The sequence below is a fragment of the Sander vitreus genome, chromosome 21 (assembly GCF_031162955.1).
Source record: "Sander vitreus isolate 19-12246 chromosome 21, sanVit1, whole genome shotgun sequence".
NCBI lineage: Eukaryota > Metazoa > Chordata > Actinopteri > Perciformes > Percidae > Sander > Sander vitreus.
Genome location: NC_135875.1, coordinates 22845136 through 22866479, shown reverse-complemented (window position 1 = coordinate 22866479; position 21344 = coordinate 22845136). Strand labels below are relative to the sequence as shown.

The 21344-nt window shown below is 39.4% G+C and overlaps 1 protein-coding gene across 1 annotated transcript in view; it reads left to right on the top strand.

The window, feature by feature from the left end:
• gsg1l2b (gsg1-like 2b) overlaps positions 1 to 16179 on the top strand; it is a 45059-nt gene extending 28880 nt beyond the window's left edge. Inside the window, exons 4-5 of the mRNA XM_078279444.1 lie at positions 14380 to 14491; positions 15879 to 16179. Coding sequence (XP_078135570.1) covers positions 14380 to 14491; positions 15879 to 16179 — 413 coding nt within the window. The remainder of the gene's footprint in view (positions 1 to 14379; positions 14492 to 15878) is intronic.
• The last annotated feature ends 5165 nt before the right edge of the window (positions 16180 to 21344 follow it).

Below are 21344 nucleotides of genomic sequence, written 5' to 3'. Positions count from 1 at the left end.
ACAATGAAACTTCAAACAGGTGTAATATACAAAATCGTTGCACCAACCAACCTATTTATAATTTAAATCAATGTTTCAGTGTTACAGTGCTCTGATACTCGGCTTACCTTTCGGAAAACAAAAAAGAATATGACCCCCTGGTGGCTGCGGAGGGTCAAAAAGGCTCCATGTTACGGCAAGCCAAACAGAAAAGGAGCACTCAAAATAAAACAAGGGCGCCATCTGCTGGCCAATATAGAACACTTCCTTACAAAAGAAAATCATATTGTTAGCCTATATGTCTTGTTTCACAACAGTCTAAAGAACCAGTAGGCCTACATCACAGATAAACATAAATGCAACTGGCCTACATTTCTAAGCTTACATGAAGGTAATGCAAGTTGATGGCAGAGGTTCTGACGCTTACTGTCATTATAATATGTTTACCTGAATGACTGGCATGAAGCAGTACTGTGTTAAAGCTTGGTCCAGAACATCCCCAGAGAAAAAACCCTCATCCTTCAGTTCTCCTAGAAGCGTGATCCATTGTTCGATTCCTTCTTTTCTCATCACTCCCCACCAGCTCTCAATTCTCTGGTTTGCGGTACTTGGCCCTGTGATGTAACTTCTCATCATCATCTACTCGTCATCTACATCATCTCTCCGTAGATACCGCTGAATGTCTCTAACCACCACGTTCTCTGTGCCCAAGTCGGTTCGTACGAGCCTTGGGCAGCCCCCACAGCCCTCCACTGCTTCCACAAAGTAGCCCCCAATAACTTTCGGGTCATGCAGCCATTAATGCATATTCCGTATGGCTTCAATTTGTTTCAGTCTATGTGCCACACAAAGTTAGGTCCTTTAGCAAAATACTGCCTCCTTCTGAGACGTCTGGTCTGGCGAGGTTGGGAGCTGATGGAGTCCAGTAGGAGGATCCTGACTTCTTCTTTTCTTATAGAGATGCCTTGTTGTATACACTTTGTATACATCCACTGGTAACTGTGATCCTTTCCAGCGGCTTTCAATTGGTCAACAATGAAATCTATACCACCGTCGTACCTTCGCCGGTAAAGCAAGCTCTCAATATTCTGTTACAAATTAGTATATTGTGGCCACAAATTAGCATTTCATGGCCACAAATTAGTATTTTGCGGTCACAAATTAGTATATTTTGCCACAAATTAGCATATTGTGGCCACAAATTATTATTTTTTTTTCATGTCTGGGGCTCCATGAAGTTAGTGAGCATGTTGCAATTAATTGAAAACCGTTTAAACTCTTAAATTAACAATTTTTATTCTTAAATAAATGATTTTAGCCATACAAGCCTACACTGTAAAAAAAAAAAGAAATCGGAAAAAGTCTGGCAGCAAAGTTGCCAAACACTTACCGTCAAATGACTAAAAAACCTTACATTGTTTTACAGAAAATATATTTTTTTTAATACAGATATTTCATGTAAACATTTTCTGTATTTTTACAGTCTAACTATTGTAGAATAAAAAAAATCTTGTTATAAAACATTTCTAGAATGTTAAACAAATGTATAAATCTTTATCGAAACTAAGAAATATTGCAGAAATACCTTAAAATTACATAATGTAAATGAAAACTACTGTTTTCATACGGTTTTCTTTGGTAAATTCACAAGATTATCCAGTCCAGGCACAAGAACTCCCTGTTAAAGTACAGATTTCTGGATGTAAAACACACAAAAATTATGTCAAATGACTTTCAGATACCCTCCTTTAGGCATTTATTTTATGATTATCCAATCTATTTACAGTTCCCTGTTTAATACTGTTTTTGTACTGGACAAAAAAAGAAGATAATGGGATAATACCTTGCAGAAACATTATGATAATAGTCATTACTTTATATAAACGATATTTGAGAGTATTTACAAGCAACTCTCCAATATATCTGCATACTTTACCATTAATATATGAGGTTTCCTTTACATAAACATTGTTTTATAGTTATAAAAAGCAACTATCCAATATACACACATAGTTTTACCCTTATTGTATGGGGGTTTACTTTATATAAACTGTTCTTTATAGTAATTAAAAGCAACTATAATATATATACATACTTTACCTCATTATTGTATGGTGTTTACTTTATATAAACATAGTTTTATAGTAATTTAGAAGCAACTCTCCAATATATCTACATACCTTTACTATTAATATATTAGGTTACTTTATATAAACATTGTTTTATAATATTTTAAAAGCAACTATCTGGTATATCTATAGACTTTTCCTCATTGAAGTAGGGAGTTTACTTTATATAAACATTATTTGACAGTAATAACAAGCAACTCTCCATTATATGTACATACATGTTTATTTTATATAACCTTTATTTGACAGTAATAACAAGCAACACCAATATATCTATAGACTTTTCTTATTGCGTGAGATTTACTTCATCAACATTATTTGACAGTAATTACTAAACAATATATGTTTACAACATCCTCATTAGTAAATGTGGTTTTGAATGTACAAAAACCAAAAGGGCTATGTAAAAGTGCATTTGCATCAACTACTTTTACACTCAATAAATATATACATTTTTCTGCTGACATTTTACAGCATTGTCCAATCCATTCACTGCAGATCCCTTTTTGAGATGTATGAGATTTTAAAATGTATCATAACCAGAAAGTATCATAAAATGACCATTTACTGCTTCCTTTACAAATAAATGCACTATTTAAACAGTGCTATCCTTAAAGTTCACATATGAATAAACTTATGGGAGCAAAAACTGTCTGGTACATTGCATTATAGCTAAAGGGGAACTATGGGCAATCTCTCTCCAAAATCCAAAAACTCAAATTTATGGTGTCATCTGATATAATGTCTGGAGCTTTTCCAAAAACAATGAATTGAAAAAGATTTTAAAGATGACACTGAGAACACCCAGGGGGATGTTAGGAGGATTTTGTGTTTCAGAAATGAAACGCTAACATAGAATAAACCTCATTTGGGTTTTTTTTATTCTACAAAATTAGTTTATCATTCAATGAAGCAGTTTAGTAACCTGATGACATCATAGTTTGAGTCTTACATCTTGGTTTGTGGCTTTGCGAGAGAGTAGCTCTTACTCACAAATATCAGAGGTGAGAGTAAAGGCCTTTGCACACCAGGGACGTTTTTTCTGTGCGATTATTTTGTATGTCAATATATTTTTGTTTTAGTCACAAGTGGTGTTTACATATGAGGATCACCACACAACAACACAGAGGCTGCTGTCCTAACTCCAGACTACAGACTACAGAGTCGGCAAACTTTATTACTCCTTTCAAACTTTACAAAGGCCAGCGTATGCCAGAAACATTCTTTCCGTTTTTACCTTTCACAATAAGCCCTAGACATATGCTACACTGTTTTGCAGAGGGAATTAAGTTGAGTATTAACTGTATACTCAATTAGAGTTAGAGGAAACTCTATAAATAGCTTACAGTAGCTTAGTGTTACAGCTTTTCCTGCTTAGGGGGGAGACAGGGCTGGAGTATCCGGAGCTAACCCCCATCCCTCCCCTCATCAGCCTGGAAACAAGACAAGACACCTCTGGTGCTTTTGAGGAGCTGCAGCATTTATTTGTCCTCAAACTGCAGAATCTAGCTGCTGTACAGTCACTTCATATCTTCACCGCTAAATGTTAACTCTCCTCTGCTCTCTCTTTATGGTCCGCTCACACCACATCTTCCGTTACTTTTTCTCTCTCTTCAGCATCTGTCCTACCGACATGGTAGATGAGCTGGTGCGAATATCAGAAACTTTTATTGAAAACATGATTCGCAAATTCACATTGCTGTAAATATTCACAAGCGATTATTTAGCATATTTGCGTTGCTTATTCGTCACGCCCCCTTGTCTGTAACGGTCTTAAGTCACACATGTGCAAGTCAAGTCTTAACCTTCACCGTCTTGAATAAGTCCCAAGTCACTGTGTTTAGACTCAAGTAAGGCTGTACCAACAAACAGGGGTGTAACAATGTTACAAATCCACGTTCGGTTGAGACCTCGGTTTGTTTTTTGTTTTGTTTTGTTTACAAGCACAGACCAGGTAAAGCAAGCGTTAACAGTGCAGATGTCATTCGGTACCTCCTTCAGCTGAATGTGGGTTTGTGAACTCCTTTGCTGCCTCCTTAACCTCTGCTGGGCTCCCTCTTGCTCTGGGCTATCCTGTTCATCAGCCATCTGATGCACCAGCAGAGGAGTCTTCAACTTCACCCAGACTGTAAAGCAGGTTCTCAGGCTGGCTGTGGGAGAGCTGTTTGGTCTGTTGGTTCAACCTTCATTAACTGGTCCTTGGCCTCTTGATCCTTGTCAAAGTGAACACAGAATGAGAGCCATAACATGGGTGAGGCATTAAATAATTAGGGTGAGATTTGAGCATTACTGTAACAGTACTATACATTGATGTATTTGTGGCGGCTTGCCAGCATTGACCACCAGGTATTTATTTATTTAAACCTAAAATGTGTTAAATTACAGACTGAGTAATCATAAGTAGAGCAGGTAGCCTATATCTTATTTATGAGTTTGTTCAATTCCCTGTCAATTGATTTTTATGTGGAATGTGAGAATGGAAATATTCTCTCTGGAAAGACAGATTGGTAATGTTGGACACATTGAATCATGAGTGAAAATAACGATCACGTTCAAATTAAGATGTTGTGGTCCACAATGCAGACTCTCTGTTTAATGTCATGTTGTAACTTGACGATTATTTTGTCAACTCATTCACCAGACCAAAACATGATTATATAGTGATGACATCACATCCAAGGCTTGTAGTTTAAGTTGACTCTTGTCTCTTATGCATTCCCTTAACTGAAGCTATGGCTTTGTTTCCACAAATATTTAGGTGAAAGAATGTTTATTTTTACAAAGACAGATCTAAATCCAATTAAATATTGACTGAGAGCCACTGGCTTTTTGAGCTGTATCACAGTAACAAAATGCACATTTTCAATCCTGTTACGTGGCAGGGCTGGGTTCAATTAAATGTTTTGAGAAGGTAGATTTTTATTCATAAAAAATAAAATCTTTGGGCATGAAAAAGTACTATCCATTAATTTAAAATTAAAATGCATCAGTGATTGTGATTATTGTTGTGATGCTCAGTCAAAGTTGATATTGACCCAAGTATAATTTTAGCAATGCATCACTGGCAATAAATATGCTTGCAAAATATTACAGTATTGTAGTTTCTATAGAATTACATTGATCCAGCTATACTTGAGAACAATTGATTGTGGGTTTGTGCTGTGGAGTGGTTGAGGCCATGCAGTGAGGGTTCATGTTAGCCTCATTCAATGCTTAAACGGGTATGGCTGGTCCTACCTGTCTCAGTACCTCTGTTAACCCCTCTTCAAATAACTGCAAAGCTAAATACAAGTCCTACTCTATGGCTAGAATTTAGAATTTCCAATTTTGCATTAAGAGATACTGGCCAGGATGATGTTTGACAGCGATTAAAAAAGTAACACACAGTATGTATGAGACCACATTGAATAAGCTAAAATGGCCTATACATTATACCAATATTTACCCTCTGAAGCGTCTCTGATGCATATATTGGATAATTAATTGTAAATACTGTTAAATGTTTTTACAAAGTAAACATACAGTACATTAATGGGATAAGTCTGTAGATAAACTTAGCACAAAAACTAAGGAAATTTGTGTTTGGTAGATTATTTCTCTGTGGTAACAATGCTTTTTGGCAATAAATCTTACTCTGTTGGAAAGCCTGTTTAGTTCCCTTTCAAGTGGTGCCCCATTTGTAAGGAACATGCTTTTGTGGGATGAGCAGCAGCGCTGAGTATGTGGGTTGCGCCCATGAAAAATTTGCAAAATCTTCTCTGCCAATGCCGAACAGCTTATTCTGCCATTGACTCGTTTGGTATTTGGTGGACTGGATGATTGAAGTTTAAAGAAACAAGACATATTGGCAATTGAACGATTTATTCATTTCACAAACAGGAGCTTCAGTAGCATGTGGAAGAACCATACAACAGCCTGGCACCTCCACATGCTGGTCACTAGCCTGGTCACACTCTGCTGTGGGATGTCATCCCATTCTTCAACCAGCATTTGTCACAAGTCAGCCAACGTGGTTGTGTTGGTCACTCTGGCATGAACAGCACGCCCAAGCTGATCCCACAAGTGTTCAATGGGGTTGAGGTCAGGACTGCTGGTTGAAGAATGGGATGCCATCCCACAGCAGTGTGTGACCAGGCTGGTGAGCATGAGGAGCAGGTGTCAGGCTGTTGTGGCTGTGTATGGTTCTTCCACATGCTACTGAGGTTCCTCTTTGTGAAATTAATAAATTGTTCAATTGCCAATATGTCTCGTTTCTTCAAACTTCAATCATCCAATCCACCAAAGACCAAACGAGTCAATGTCAGAATAAGCTGTTTGGCATTGGCAGAGAAGATTTGGCAAATCTTTCATGGGTGCAACCCACATACTTGCGCTGCTACTCATCCCACAAATGCATGTTCCTTACAAATGGGGAACCATTTGAAAGAGAACTAAACAGGCTTTCCAATGGTATAAGATTTATTGCCAAAAAGCATTGTTACCACAGATAAATAATCTACCTAACCTTCCTTACTTTTTGTGCTAAATTTATATTAAATAGTTACTATTTAATCACTATAAAGTATTGTTTATATAAAGTAAACCTGATATATTAATGGTTAAAGTATGTAGATATATTAGATATAGACAATATTATTTATATAAGGCAAGGTAAGGCAGCTTTATTTGTATAGTACATTTCAGCAACAAGGCAATTCAAAGTGCTTTACATAAAAACGATTAAAAAAATTAAAAACAGATAAAATATGAGAATAATAAAGAAATTAAACATGAAAGAACAGTTAAAAACAGTTAAACATTAAAACATTTTTTGTCATCGTATCCACTATTGGTGGTTTACTCTGCTTGCCACACATCTTGGCGTGGAAAAGTACTTGTTTTAGTTTTTCTTTGGAACCCTATTGATTTTAAATTCACACTTTGTTGTAATTAGTGATCTTATTTAATTTCAACCTTAAACCCTTTACAATTCGTAAAAGGCTGGTTGTTAGTAAAATCCACACAATGAAATCTGGAGTAATGATGACAAAAAAAAAAAAAAAATCATTATATCCACTATTGGTCAACATGGGACGTGTGTCTTACTCTGTTTGCCACCCATTCTGGCATGGAAAAAGTACTTTTATTTTAAAATATAGTCATCACTATATTACTAGTCTTAGTTTCTATATTTGGAAAAGAAAAACTTTGCAAAACCCTTTTGGTTGAATTCACACTTTTTGTAATTAGATTTTGATTAGTGATCTCATGTCAACCAGTTGAAATTCACACTTTGTTGTAATTGGTGATCTCATCTCAACCCGAAACCCTATTGATTTGAAATTCACACTTTGTTGTAATTAGTGATCTTATTTCATTTCAACCTTAAACCCTTTACTATTCGTAAAAGGCTGGTTTCTTAGTAAAACCCACATAGTGAAATCTGGAATAATGATGATAAAAAATTTTACCATAGTTACCATAAAAGTAAAATAATACACAATACCATTACAAAACCCCACATGAACAAAAATACTTAATTTCCTGTCTTTGTCTGCACAACAATTTCGTTGACTTTTGAATTTTGGTCAGGAAAAAAACTTCAGTATAACATTTAAAGACAGGCAACATCAAAAAGAAAGGTCTTCAGCATTGATTTCAAAGAACTGAGAGTTGCGGCGGACCTGCAGTTTTCTGGAGTTTGTTCCAGATATGTGGAGCATAAAACCTGAACGCTGCTTCCCCCTGTTTAGTCCTGACTCTGGGGACTGCAAGCAGACATGTCCCAGACGATCTGAGAGGTCTGGGTGGTTCATAATGTAGCAGCAGATCAGAAATGTATTTTGGCCCTAAACCGTTTAGTGATTTATAAACCAGCAAAAGTATTCTGAAATCAATTCTTTGAGGCACTGGAAGCCAGTGTAAAGTCTTCAGAACTGGAGTGATGTGATCCACTTTCTTGGTCTTAGTGAAGACTCGAGCAGCAGCGTTCTGAATCAGCTGCAGCTGTCTGAGTGATTTTTTAGGGAGACCTGTAAAGACACCGTTACAGTAGTCAAGTATACTGAAGATGAAAGCATGGACAAGTTTTTCCAAATCCTGCTAAGACATAAGTCCTTTAACCCTTGATATATTCGTAAGGTGATAATAGGCTGACTTTGTAATTGTATTAATGTGGCTGTTGAAATTCAGATCTGAGTCCATGACTACACCAAGATTTCTGGCTTTCTATGTTGTTTTTAACAGCATACGAGCGCTGACTTTTAATCGTTCCTCTTTTGCTCCAAAAACAACCACCTCAGTTTTTTCTTAATTTAATTTAAGAAAGTTCTGGCACATCCAGTAGTTAATTTGTTCAATGCACTTAGTCAGTTTTTTTTATTGGACTATAGTCCCCTGGCGACAAGGTTATGTAAATTTGTGTGTCGTCCGCATAACTATGGTAACTTATTTTGTTGTTTTCCATAATCTGAGCCAGCATGTAGATATTAAACAGAAGAGGCCCCAGAATGGAGCCTTGGGGAACTCCGCACGTCATATTTGTATGCTCAGATGTATAATTACCTATAGACACAAAGTAGTCCCTATTCTTTAAGTAGGATTCAAACCAGTTCAGTACTGAGCCAGACAGGCCAATCCAGTTTTCCAATCAGTCTAGTAAACTGAGATCAAGTAATACTAGGACTGAAATTTTGCCACTATCTGTGTTTAAGTGGATGTCATTAAAGACTTTAACAAGAGCCGTCTCAGTGCTGTGGTGTGGTCAAAAGCCAGACTGGAAGGCATCAAAACTGTTGTTTAGTGACAAGAAAAGGTTGAGTTGTTGAAAAACCGCTTTTTCTATGATTTTATTTAAAATTGGAAGGTTTGATATCGGCCTATAGTTGTTCATTAGTGACGTGTCTAGATTGTTCTTTTTTAAGAGTGGCTTGATTACTGCAGTTTTCAGGGCCTGTGGGAAGATATCTGAGAGAAGAGACGTGTTTACAATCTTTAGAAGATCTGAAGCCAAATAATTCGAAACATTTTTGAAAACACCCTTTGGTAGAATATCAAGGTAACAGGAGGAGGTTTTTAGATGTTGTATAATGTCCTCCAGGTTTTTATCGTTGATCATATTAAATTGTGTCTTATTGGAATTTGTTTTGCCTGGATACTGTGATACTGACAACACATATCCTGTACTTGATATAGAGGCACTGACTATTTGTCTAATTTTCTGAATTTTGTCTTTGAAGAAGGAGGCAAATTAATTGCAGGCCTTGGTGGATAAAAGTTCAGATGCTACTGGTACTGGAGGGTTTGTTAACCTATCGACAGTAGCAAACAAAGCACGTGAATTATTATTGTTTTTAGCAATAATGTCAGAGAAGAAGGACCACCTTGCATTCCTTAGTTTCAAATTATAAATGCGAAGTCTCTCTTTTTAGATTTCATAATGGACCTGGAGATTAGTTTTTCGCCACCTGCATTCAGCTTTTTGACACTCTTTTATGTAGTTTGACATTTCTCCATGGAGATCTTTTCTTACCAGAGACAGCTTTGACCTTGATGGGAGCAATGGCATCAATAACATTTGTAATTTTACAATTGCAATTATCTACAAGCTCAGTGACTGAGACCCCAGAGAGGGCGGGTGTGGAGGAGGAAAGCTGAATGAATGTTTCACCGGTGTTTTCAGTGATATACCGTTTTCTGATTACCTTTGTTTGAACACTTTTGTGCACAGAGATAGTACCGTTAAAGAACACACAGGAATGATCAGCGAGAGCAACATCAGTCACCACAACCTTGGAAATGTTTAGACCCTTGGAGATAATCAAGTCCAGAGTGTGCCCCTTATTGTGCGTGGGCTCCGTCACATGCTAAGTCAGTCCATATTTCTCAAAAACACAGTTCTTTGGTCCCTCTGTCCTGGGAGTTGTCAACATGAATGTTGAAATCACCAGCAAAGTTACAGATTATAGACAGCAGTTCAGTGAAGTCATCAAAGAATGTTGCACAATATTTAGGTGGCATGTAGATATTTAGAAATATATCTCGAGGGGAGGACCTTATCTGAAGAGCCACATATTCAAAAGAAGTACAATTTCCATAAGATATTTGTGTACATTGGAATGAGTCATTAAACAAAATGGCGACTCCACCTCCTTTCTTATTCACTCTATACTCACTCATAAAACTGAAGTTATGGGGAGCTGACTCAATGAGAACAGCAGCACCGTTGTTATGGTCTAACCAGGTTTCAGTTAAGAACATAAAATCAAGATTGTGCTTAATAATAAAATAATTGATTAAAAATGATTTTCCTGCCAAAGACCTGACGTTTAGTAAGGCTAGTGTTAGCATGTTAAAAGAATGATCTGTTTCATAGGACAGGCTGTGGCTGACGAGGAATGGATGCTAAATTTGCTAAGTTTGCAGTTAAGTGCTTCTTCTTACTTAGCAGATTCACAATTCTTTTTCTATTACCTATCACAACATAAAGATTTAATACACAGGGCCCGGGCTTGTCCTGGAAAGAATCATGAGTGCCACTAGGCGTGCAGCCTGGACCCGGCATATATCAGTTAAAGCTTATTGCATTTCGTAAACAAGCATCCTTATCAGTCTGGGGAGAGGGAATTTGCTGCCATCCTGGCAGAGGTGCCTTGGCTTCCACTTTTGGCCAGGGGCAAATGATAGGAGAAGGAAGGGGGCAAATCTGGTTCCAGCATCCACCAGCTGCCTCATCCTGCCACTGAACTCCAACATGGTGCAGGGGGAAGGAGGACAAAGGGTGAGTGGAGAGTGTTGGACGGGTGAAGAGGGGAGTTGAGATTTCTTGTATCTCCCATGGTCAAATCTCTGCACAGGTGGGGGCTGTGGTAGATCACTGCCGTGCTTTGTTGTCTTCCTCTTGTTTAGATTCCTCTTGTCTGGTGTCCTTGACCGAGGGAGCAGATGTGTGGCGCAGAAGGTAAAGTAGGTTGGAGGTGAACAGCTTTACTCCTGGCTTGTTAAGGAAAAGTCCACAAAAAAGATGTCCGCAGTCCCAGAAAATGTTAAAATGTTCAATGAACTGCAGAGAATGGATGGTACATGCAGTTGGAAGCAATTTTTTCAGTGCCAACAGTCTGCTGAATCTCTCAGCTCCTCTTCTGACTGGCGGTAGAGGGCCACTGATAAACACCTTCGTGTTCAGGGAGCTGACTGTGTTCAGCAGATCCGTAAAGTCCAGTTTCTGCAATTCAGACTGTTGCTTTACAACATCATGTGACCCTATATGCAGTATAATGTTCTTCACAGTTGGGTGTGCTGCCACGATATCCGGGATTCTTTGGGCCAGGTCAGACACCATGTCTTTGGAAAAACAGAGTATTTTGGTGTTTTTACTGCTTTTTACATCTTTTACAGCAGAGTCACCCACAATCAGAGTTTGAGGCCCAGTCGTTAGCTTTCCCTGTAGCTTTTTACTTTTTGAATTGCTCTCAGTCCTTACCCTGCTGTGTGACGATGAGACGTAATCCAGGTAATCAGATGAAGGTCCAGGGTCCTGCGGCAGTGAAGCAAATCAGTTTTCCAGTTGCACACTCGGTTGTTGCATTTTGTTGCTAATTTTCCCTTTTGCAGCTGTCCACAGCTGTGTCCTACTGAGTACAGGGGTTGAAGAGGTGCTCTGCCTGGATGATAATGCAGGCCAGCCGTTCATATCACAAATCTCAGGGCGCTGTGCCCTGCCCATTAGTCATCCTCCCTTTTCTCAGGAAAATGATTTACTCTTGGGCTTTGCACCAAAAGAGTTCCAGGGAGGACTGCCACTTGTTGATTTATTACCCGTTCCATAGCCCTCTTGTTTCTTTGTAGTGTTATTGGTGTTAATTAGCTGTGTGTTAGCATGCTTTTGTCCATTGTTTTGGGTCCATGGTAAAGTGGTGTCATTCCCACATGGTCCATTCACTTCCACGTTTACTTCTTAACTGTGAATTTTGGTTTCCAGAACTGCAATCTTCTGAAGGGGTTTGTAGTAGTCATCCACGGAGAAGGGATTCATCTTGGTGCTAATTAGCTTTAGCTAAGTACCACGTTTCCAGTCACTGTAGGACAAGCTTGAGCTATTGGTAGGCCCCGCTCACGCAGAATTTTTTTTAAATATGGCAATAGCCTACTATGTCTACAAAAAAATGTATATTCCAGTGATTTATAAGTATCCAAGAGCTCATAGTTTCTCACAGAGGAAAAGCAAGATTATCAGCAGAAATATGCAAGCAGAAGCAGGAGCAAGCAGCATAGCGTCCGCACTGAAAGAGGGCATAGAAGCTAATAAATAAAGTAAACCCTTATACAATTACGGGGAAAAGCCTGTAGACATATTGAAGAGTTGCTTGTAATTAATGATAAATAATGTTTATATAAAGTAATGACTATAAAATAATGTTTCTGCAAGTTATTATCACATATTGTTTTTTTGTACAGTATAAAACCAGTATTAAACAGGAATGTACTGTAAATAGATTTGATAATCATATAAAATAAATGCCTTGTCATCAATCATCTTGTGAATTTACCAAAGAAAACCATATGAAAACAGTAGTTTTCATTTAAATTATGTAATTTTAAGGTATTTCTGCAATAATTTTCTGTGTTTGTTCAGATTTATACATTTGTTTAACATTCTAAATATGGTTTATGATTACAATTCTTTTTAATTCTATAATAGTTGGACTGTGAAAATACAGAAAATGTACAGTAAATATCTGTATTTTAAAAAGTTCTTTGTAGAATAACGTCAGGTTTTTGAAGTGGTGGACAACTTTTGCTGCCAGACTTTTTACCGTTTTTTCACGATTGTTTTTTTAACGTTTCTTTACATAAAATGTAAGGTTTAACTGTAAAAAAAAAACTGAAATATGCCTACATTTTACAATGTTTATTTTTTATCTTTTTACATAAAATTCAATGTAATTTAACTTTCAAGACCATTAAGCAATGGAATGATCCTGTTAAACTAACTACACTACTACTACTAAACTATATTGTCTCATTATATCAATTTACAGATAACAACCTTTATTTAATGTTTTTTTTTTTTTTTTTCAGTGAAATAACTATTTTTTTTTATTTTTTTTTATAGTGTATAGTTGGCAGATTTAAAGCTGGTGACATGCTCCACCTCAATCCCATTGATGAGAATGGGGGTGGTGCTAGCTTTAGATTTCCTGAAGTCCACGTTGAGCTCTTTGGCAGACTTTGGGCTTCTTCACTTTGTAAACCTATAACGTGCACAAAAAAGATATATAACACAATAAATAATATGAGCACTTTAACATATATTGTTTGTTTGATGAAACCTGCGATGACTTTATTTAAAAAATGTATATTTGTAATGCTTTTTGCAAATTCATAACAGTACAAAAAACAACAAGCATAACTTAAAAATGTATGCCAGGTGAAAACATAGCAATGAAGCCACCCAGATGTAATACTGAGAATAATACACATTTACAATTATACAATATGAGACCACAGAAGAGTACAATAAAAAAGGTTGTCATGCCTCTCATTAGAAGGGGATCTGATATTAATAAGAGGTTAACCAATATTTTATTATAAATCTTATTTTTCGTCTAGAATTTCTAAAGCTGCATTTATGGATATGAAAGAAAAATTAGATTATAATAAAATACTGGTTAACCTCTTCCTTTCTGAAATCATAAAAACAAAGTACATTTTTAGAGGTGAAGGGACCATTTAAAACTGCATTGGCATTTAAGGTTGACGTTTCTTTAAGCAGTATAACATGAGAGGGTTACATTTTGAGGTCTGTATCACTAAAGTGTACCCTTGAATGTAATATTGCGATTATACAGTACAACAACTTTATACAACAATGATTACCAACAAAATAAAGGTAATACTCAAACTGTATTCATATTGTGGAGCAATTTACTCCCAAAATAAAAATTAAAAAAAACAACAGTGAACACTGAATAAATCTTGCACATATAAACACAAAACTGCTTTGCTAGCTTAATCGATTTATAACTAAGACGTCTGTTGAACAAAATTATTTCATTCATTGGCATGATTGCCGTACTGTGTAGTTCAAAAACATCCCAAACACCAAAGTACAAAGACATAGCGGACCAGATGCAAGCTTTTATTTTGAAAAGTAGAAGCTCGGGGATGGCACCAGGCAGGAAGGCATGAGACAGGAGGCTCCAGGCTGCAGCCATACAGTCTTGCTTAGAGTAGAAGGTTGTGAAAGGATGTGATTTTCTTTAACATCTCTTGTCCCCTCTCTGTTTGGCAGGTCTGTTGGGTATGGTGGCCCACATGATGTTCACCACAGCTTTCCAGCTGACTGTTAGTCTGGGCCCAGAGGACTGGAAACCTCAAACATGGGACTACAGCTGGTCATACATGTAAGTACACATACAGCATTTTACAATCTGTAGATACAGACAGCAAATACTGTGGTACAAGTGAATAAAATAATATACTTTGTAACAAGTCAACTTTAATTACATTATTAATTTAGATCTTTAAGGAGCTTATTATGAATATTGAGTTGGCTTTGTGCCAGTGGTCTTGTGGTATTGTCATGTTTAAACAGGAAAAGACTAAATACAAAGTTGGAACTACACTAACATTTCTAAATTAACAACTTTTATAAGTTTAACATGGAAGGCCATCAAAAATAGGCATGTCATTATTTTAGGTTTGTTAACTTAGGTCATATTTCATGTCACATAATATTATTATTGCTTAAACGTGACTGAGATGGGGTAATTGTTATGTCAAGGTAATAAAATAATAAGACAAACTGTTTTGATTAAATTAAAAAAAAAAATATTTGAAGAAAACAAGCTTCTTTTGTCAAGTTCAAAGAATAAGTTTGATGACAATTTAAAGTCTTTTTATCTTGTTTTTTTAACCTCTCTGGCTTCTAGTTCAGGAAGCACTTTTTAAATATTATTTAGTCTATATATTCAGCCCATTTGAAGGGAAATATATTATATCTTTAGAATTAATACATTATTCAGGTTTTAGTTTGTTTAGTTTTTTTTCTTTCTTTTTTTTAAAGCTTCCTGTGGACAGGTGTTGAAAATTAGCAATGAGCTAAAACACCAATGTAACTGTTGTCCATGTCAAATCTAACCTAATCTAATCTAATCTATATTTTTTACAATGTAACATGATACATCTGGATTAATAATGTCCAAGTTTGAATGAAAAAAAACAGGGTGTAGGGTGCATGCTCTGATTCTGATCATCAAAGAAAAAGGGTCATTGTGAACTCGTTTTTTATTCTCTTTTTTTGTTAGTGATGCCCTTTCTGTTGTGGGTATCAATACAAATTTTGGCCAATTGCTCGGCTTGCTTGCCTGTATTCCTAAAAAAAACTCTTTTTAGGCGAGTGATATATTACTGTTTTGTATTTTTGTACTGTTTTTCTATATGATTTCTATAACTATAATTTTTGTAGTAATAATGTTTCTAGTTCCTATTTCTCTGTTCCACATGTGGGTATCAGACAGCGTTAATCAGCACTGCTCTGATTAGTCCAATTTGGAAGTAGATTGACTCTTAATCATGCAGATCGCAATCACCTGAGTGATGAATGTGTTTGTTTCTATATATTGCTTGTTCTGCTTTGTGATGGTGATTGGACAATGCCTGCAAAGATCTCTGTTAGACTGAAACGTTGCACAATTAAAGTTGCTGGGAGTTTTTAAAACTGTGTGCAGATCTTTTTACCTGATTCTTGCCCTTGTTTAAAAGAGGCTCTTTGTTTTATATATCTTTTAGTTTGGCATGGAGCTCCTTCACAGCCTGCATGGCATCCTCTGTTACCACCATCAACCGCTACACCAAAACCATCCTGGAGTTCAAGCACAAGTGCAGGAACATTGAGAAGAACCTGAAGATCAAGCAGAACCTGCTGGAACTGGACTCTCCGGAGCAGGTGTGGGACATGTACATCAGCTCAGTGCCAAGCACTGCCGAGGAGCTGCTAGATCTGTCATCCAATGGTCGCAAACTCTCCAACACCTCCATCTTTCTGGACCTCAACGACCTGCCTGACCCACAGGGAGAGGAGCACTGCTAGAGGAGCAGCGTGTAGCACTTTTAAACATCAGCAGGTCATTGTCATGTTAAATGTAGTACAATAATATAATTGCTGTAAACTAAATGTGACCATGGTTGAGGCTCTGGGGTCTCATTTATAAACGTGGCGTAAGCACAAAATGGGGCTTAAAATGCAACCCATTCTCACTCCGAACTCGTAAAATAAGGACGTTTGGACAGTGACTTTCAGTGTGTTTGTGTAACGCACCGAGGAGAGCAGCAGTTAGATAGGATTTAACGAGTAGTATGTAAGGGCGAATTTCCGCATAAGGAGGTTGGTTGGGGTGGTGGATGGGTCAAACACAGGACTTTCACCCAGGAGACCGGGGTTCTTTTCACGCTTGCTATAGTCGTTTTTTTCTTTCCGACCCGTTCTTCCCGCGTGTCACAGAACCGTACACCCACCCACGACCCTTTCCTAAACCCAACCGCCCCGTTCTTCCCGCGTGTAACGGAACCGTACGCCCACCCACGACCCTTTCCTAAACCAACCGCCCCGTTCTTCCCGCGTGTAACAGAACCGTACGCCCACCCACGATCCTTTCCTAAACCCAACCGTTCCGTAGTTCCCACGTGTCACGGAACCGTAAGCCCAACCACAACCTTTTCCTTAACATAACTGCGTCAAAAGGGACGGCAATAGTCCCGACCAAGCACGTTTACTTAAAGCGCTAAAGGGACAGCAATAGTCCCGACCAAGCGCGTTTACTTAAAGCGCTAAAGGGACGACAATAGTCCCGAAAAAACACGTTTACTTAAAGCGCTAAAGGGACGGCAATAGTCCCGACCAAGCGCGTTTACTTAAAGGACAATTCCGGCGCAAAACAAACCTAAAGGTTATTAACAGATGTGTACCCACTCTGTCGCTCTCTGGGACATGTTTTCATGCTAATCGAATGAGTTTTTAGCTTGAAAGACACTAGCGCGGACCGCCGATTAGCTTACAACGCTAGTATTCGGGGCACAGGGAACATAAAAACAAATCGTTATTTATACCACTAAAAAGGCTCAAAATATCACCAAACTTCAATGGTAGCATAATGAGGGTCCCTAAATGTTAACCGAAGCATTGAGAACTTTGTAAGTGTACAGACAGTTTATTGAAAAGATAGATTATAAAGACACTCGCGTTCATGTTTACATGCCGCCGCTGTCTTGGAAACCAGTCATGACTTACAGCTGGCGATGCAAACTAAAATCAAAAGCAATTTGCTCAATATATCTGAAATAATCGCACTCTGCATAACTTGTCTAGTGTACTTACTCAGTGGATAACTGTCCATCTGGTCCCTCCGGTCTGGGTCGCCGAAAAAGTTTCGGCGTTTCAAGTAAGTTTCAAGCCCTGTTTATCAGAAAGGGGAAATCTTCAGACTCTACAAAACACTGCGTCTCTTGGGCATCGCAACGCAACAGATCCCACTCCTTGCAACACAGACACTCCTGTTCAGTGACCATAGCTTCACAATGTCCGCAGGTACACCACCAGTTTCCCGAAGTACAAGGCTGTCTTGCAGTATTGACTACCGGTAGCTCTCTCTCTCGCGCTTTCACGGAGCTCCCGCAGCTCTTCGTTCAATAAACTGTCTGTACACTTACAAAGTTCTCAATGCTTCGGTTAACATTTTGCGACCCTCATTATGCTACTCTTGAAGTTTGGTAATATTTTGAGCCTTTTTAGTGGTATAAATAGCGATTTGTTTTTACGTTCCCTGTGCCCCGAATACTAGCGTTGTAAGCTAATCGGCGGTCCGCGCTAGCATCTTTCATGCTAAAAACTCATTTGATTAGCATGAAAACCTGTCCTAGAGAGCGACAGAGTGGGTACACATCTGTTAATAACGTTTGTCCTTTGTCCTTTAAAGCACTAAAGGAGACTTTTAGCGTCAATAAGAACGACAAAGGCACCTGACCAAGCGTCCATATTTTACGAGATGGATGTGAGAACCTGTTGGAAAATGTGAGTACTGCCCCTTCCCACGCAAAGGTTGTGATTTATAAAAAACAAACTTGACGGGAGAATGGCCGGTCTTCCACGCAAACTCACCCATGCGTATGCACATTTTGGAGACAATGGGAATTGGCGACGCAGATGGTAAGGTGGTGAAGTCAGACTGCAAAAAGTAAATGTGGGAATAACGATTACTCGTAATATGTAACATTTTTTCACTCCATATCATCCACGTTACCATGAAGATTAAATCCAGCAGTGCTATTTGCGCTTGTACTGAGTGATACTTCCACAAACACTTTGTAAAATCCAACCAAATCTTTAATACTGTGCATATATCATCAAATGTCAAAGTCTGGAAATACAGCCGTTAAGCTCTCGCGCAATCGTTACACTTAAAGTCCTCGTTCAAAACATTAATACTGTTATAGCTATATTGTGCGTCCCAGACTTCCACGCAATGTTGAAGAGGCGTGTCAACCAAGACCAACCAACCAGAGCTTTAAGCATTTCTGGACGGATCTCATCAATCCCTGGGGCTTTGCCACTGTGGAGTTGTTTAACTACCTCAGCAACTTCCACCAGGGAAATTGACGACAATCCCCCATTATCCTCCAGCTCTGCCTCTACCATAGAGGGCATATTAGTTGGATTTAGGAGTTCCTCAAAGTGCTCCTTCCACCGCCCTATTACCTTCTCAGTTGAGGTCAACAGCGTCCCATCCTTACTGTACACAGCTTGGATGGTACATTTTTTTTATTAATGTTTAATCGGTGCTGTCTCTCATCTCATTGTTCACTACAGAGCGCAGGAGGATGTCCACACCCAGAGCTTTAAGCATTTCTGGACGGATCTCATCAATCCCTGGGGCTTTGCCACTGTGGAGTTGTTTAACTACCTCAGCAACTTCCACCAGGGAAATTGACGACAATCCCCCATTATCCTCCAGCTCTGCCTCTACCATAGAGTGCATATTAGTTGGATTTAGGAGTTCCTCAAAGTGCTCCTTCCACCGCCCTATTACCTTCTCAGTTGAGGTCAACAGCATCCCATCCTTACTGTACACAGCTTGGATGGTACATTTTATTAATGTTTAATCGGTGCTGTCTGTCATCTCATTGTCCACTACAGAGCGCAGGAGTTCCTCAAAGTGCTCCTTCCACCGCTCATTACCTTCTCAGTTGAGGTCAACAGCATCCCATCCTTACTGTACACAGCTTGGATGGTACATTTTTTTTATTAATGTTTAATCGGTGCTGTCTCTCATCTCATTGTTCACTACAGAGCGCAGGAGGATGTCCACACCCAGAGCTTTAAGCATTTCTGGACGGATCTCATCAATCCCTGGGGCTTTGCCACTGTGGAGTTGTTTAACTACCTCAGCAACTTCCACCAGGGAAATTGACGACAATCCCCCATTATCCTCCAGCTCTGCCTCTACCATAGAGTGCATATTAGTTGGATTTAGGAGTTCCTCAAAGTGCTCCTTCCACCGCCCTATTACCTTCTCAGTTGAGGTCAACAGCATCCCATCCTTACTGTACACAGCTTGGATGGTACATTTTTTTTATTAATGTTTAATCGGTGCTGTCTGTCATCTCATTGTCCACTACAGAGCGCAGGAGGATGAGATGGCCCGACTGCATGGAATACAGGATAGCATCAAATACCCTACCATTAGATAACTGCAGAACACAGTGTAAATAACTAAATAGCTGTCTTTAATACTGTGCATATATCATCAAATGTCAAAGTCTGGAAATACAGCCGTTAAGCTCTCGCGCAATCGTTAGACTTAAAGTCCTCGTTCAAAACATTAATACTGTTCGTAACAAAACCTGCATGAAGAAAAGTGTGTTTGCCTATTAGACTTCATCCATCCATCCATCTTCGTCCGCTTATCCGGTATTGGGTGGCGGGGGTAGCAGCTCCAGCAGGGGACCCCAAACTTCCCTTTCCCGAGCCACATTAACCATCTCCGACTGGGGGATCCATAGGCGTTCCCAGGCCAGGTTGGAGATATAATCCCTCCACCTAGTCCTGGGTCTTCCCCGAGGCCTCCTCCCAGCTGGACGTGCCTGGAACACCTCCCTAGGGAGGCGCCCAGGGAGCATCCTTACCAGATGCCCGAACCACCTCAACTGGCTCCTTTCGACGTGAAGGAGCAGCGGCTCTACTCCGAGCTCCTCACGGATAACTGAGCTTCTCACCCTATCTCTAAGGGAGACGCCAGCTACCCTCCTGAGGAAACCCATTCCGGCCGCTTGTACCCTGGATCTTGTTCTTTCGGTCATGACCCAGCCTTCATGACCATAGGTGAGGGTAGGAACAAAAACTGACTGGTAGATTGAGAGCTTTGCCTTCTGGCTCAGCTCTCTTTTCGTGTTAACGGTGCGATAAATTGAATGTAATACCGCACCCGCTGCGCTGATTCTCCGACCAATCTCCCGCTCCATTGTCCCCTCACTCACAAACAAGACCCCAAGGTACTTGAACTCCTTCACTTGGGGTAAGGACTCATTCCCTACCTGGAGAAGGCACTCCATCGGTTTCCCGCTGAGAACCATGGCCTCCGATTTAGAGGTGCTGATCCTCATCCCAGCCGCTTCACACTCGGCTGCGAACCGATCCAGTGAGTGCTGAAGGTCACAGGCCGATGATGCCATCAGGACCACATCATCTGCAAAAAGCAGCGATGAGATCCCCAGCCCACCGAACTGCAACCCCTCTCCACCCCGACTACGCCTCGATATCCTGTCCATAAATACTACAAACAGGATTGGTGACAAAGCACAGTCCTGGCGGAGGCCAACTCTCACCTGAAACGAGTCTGACTTACTGCCGAGAACCCGGACACAGCTCTCGCTTTGGTCGTACAGAGATTGGATGGCCCTGAGAAGGGACCTCCTCACCCCGTACTCCCGCAGCACCTCCCACAGTATCTCCGGGGCACCCAGTCATACGCCTTCTCCAGATCCACAAAACACATGTAGACCGGTTGGGCATACTCCCAGGCTCCCTCCAGGATCCTTGCGAGAGTAAAGATCTGGTCCGTTGTTCCACGACCAGGACGGAATCCGCATTGTTCCTCTTCAACCTGAGGTTCGACTATCGTCTGAACCCTCCTTTCCAGCACCTTGGAGTAGACTTTACCGGGGAGGCTGAGAAGTGTGATACCCCTGTAATTGGCACACACC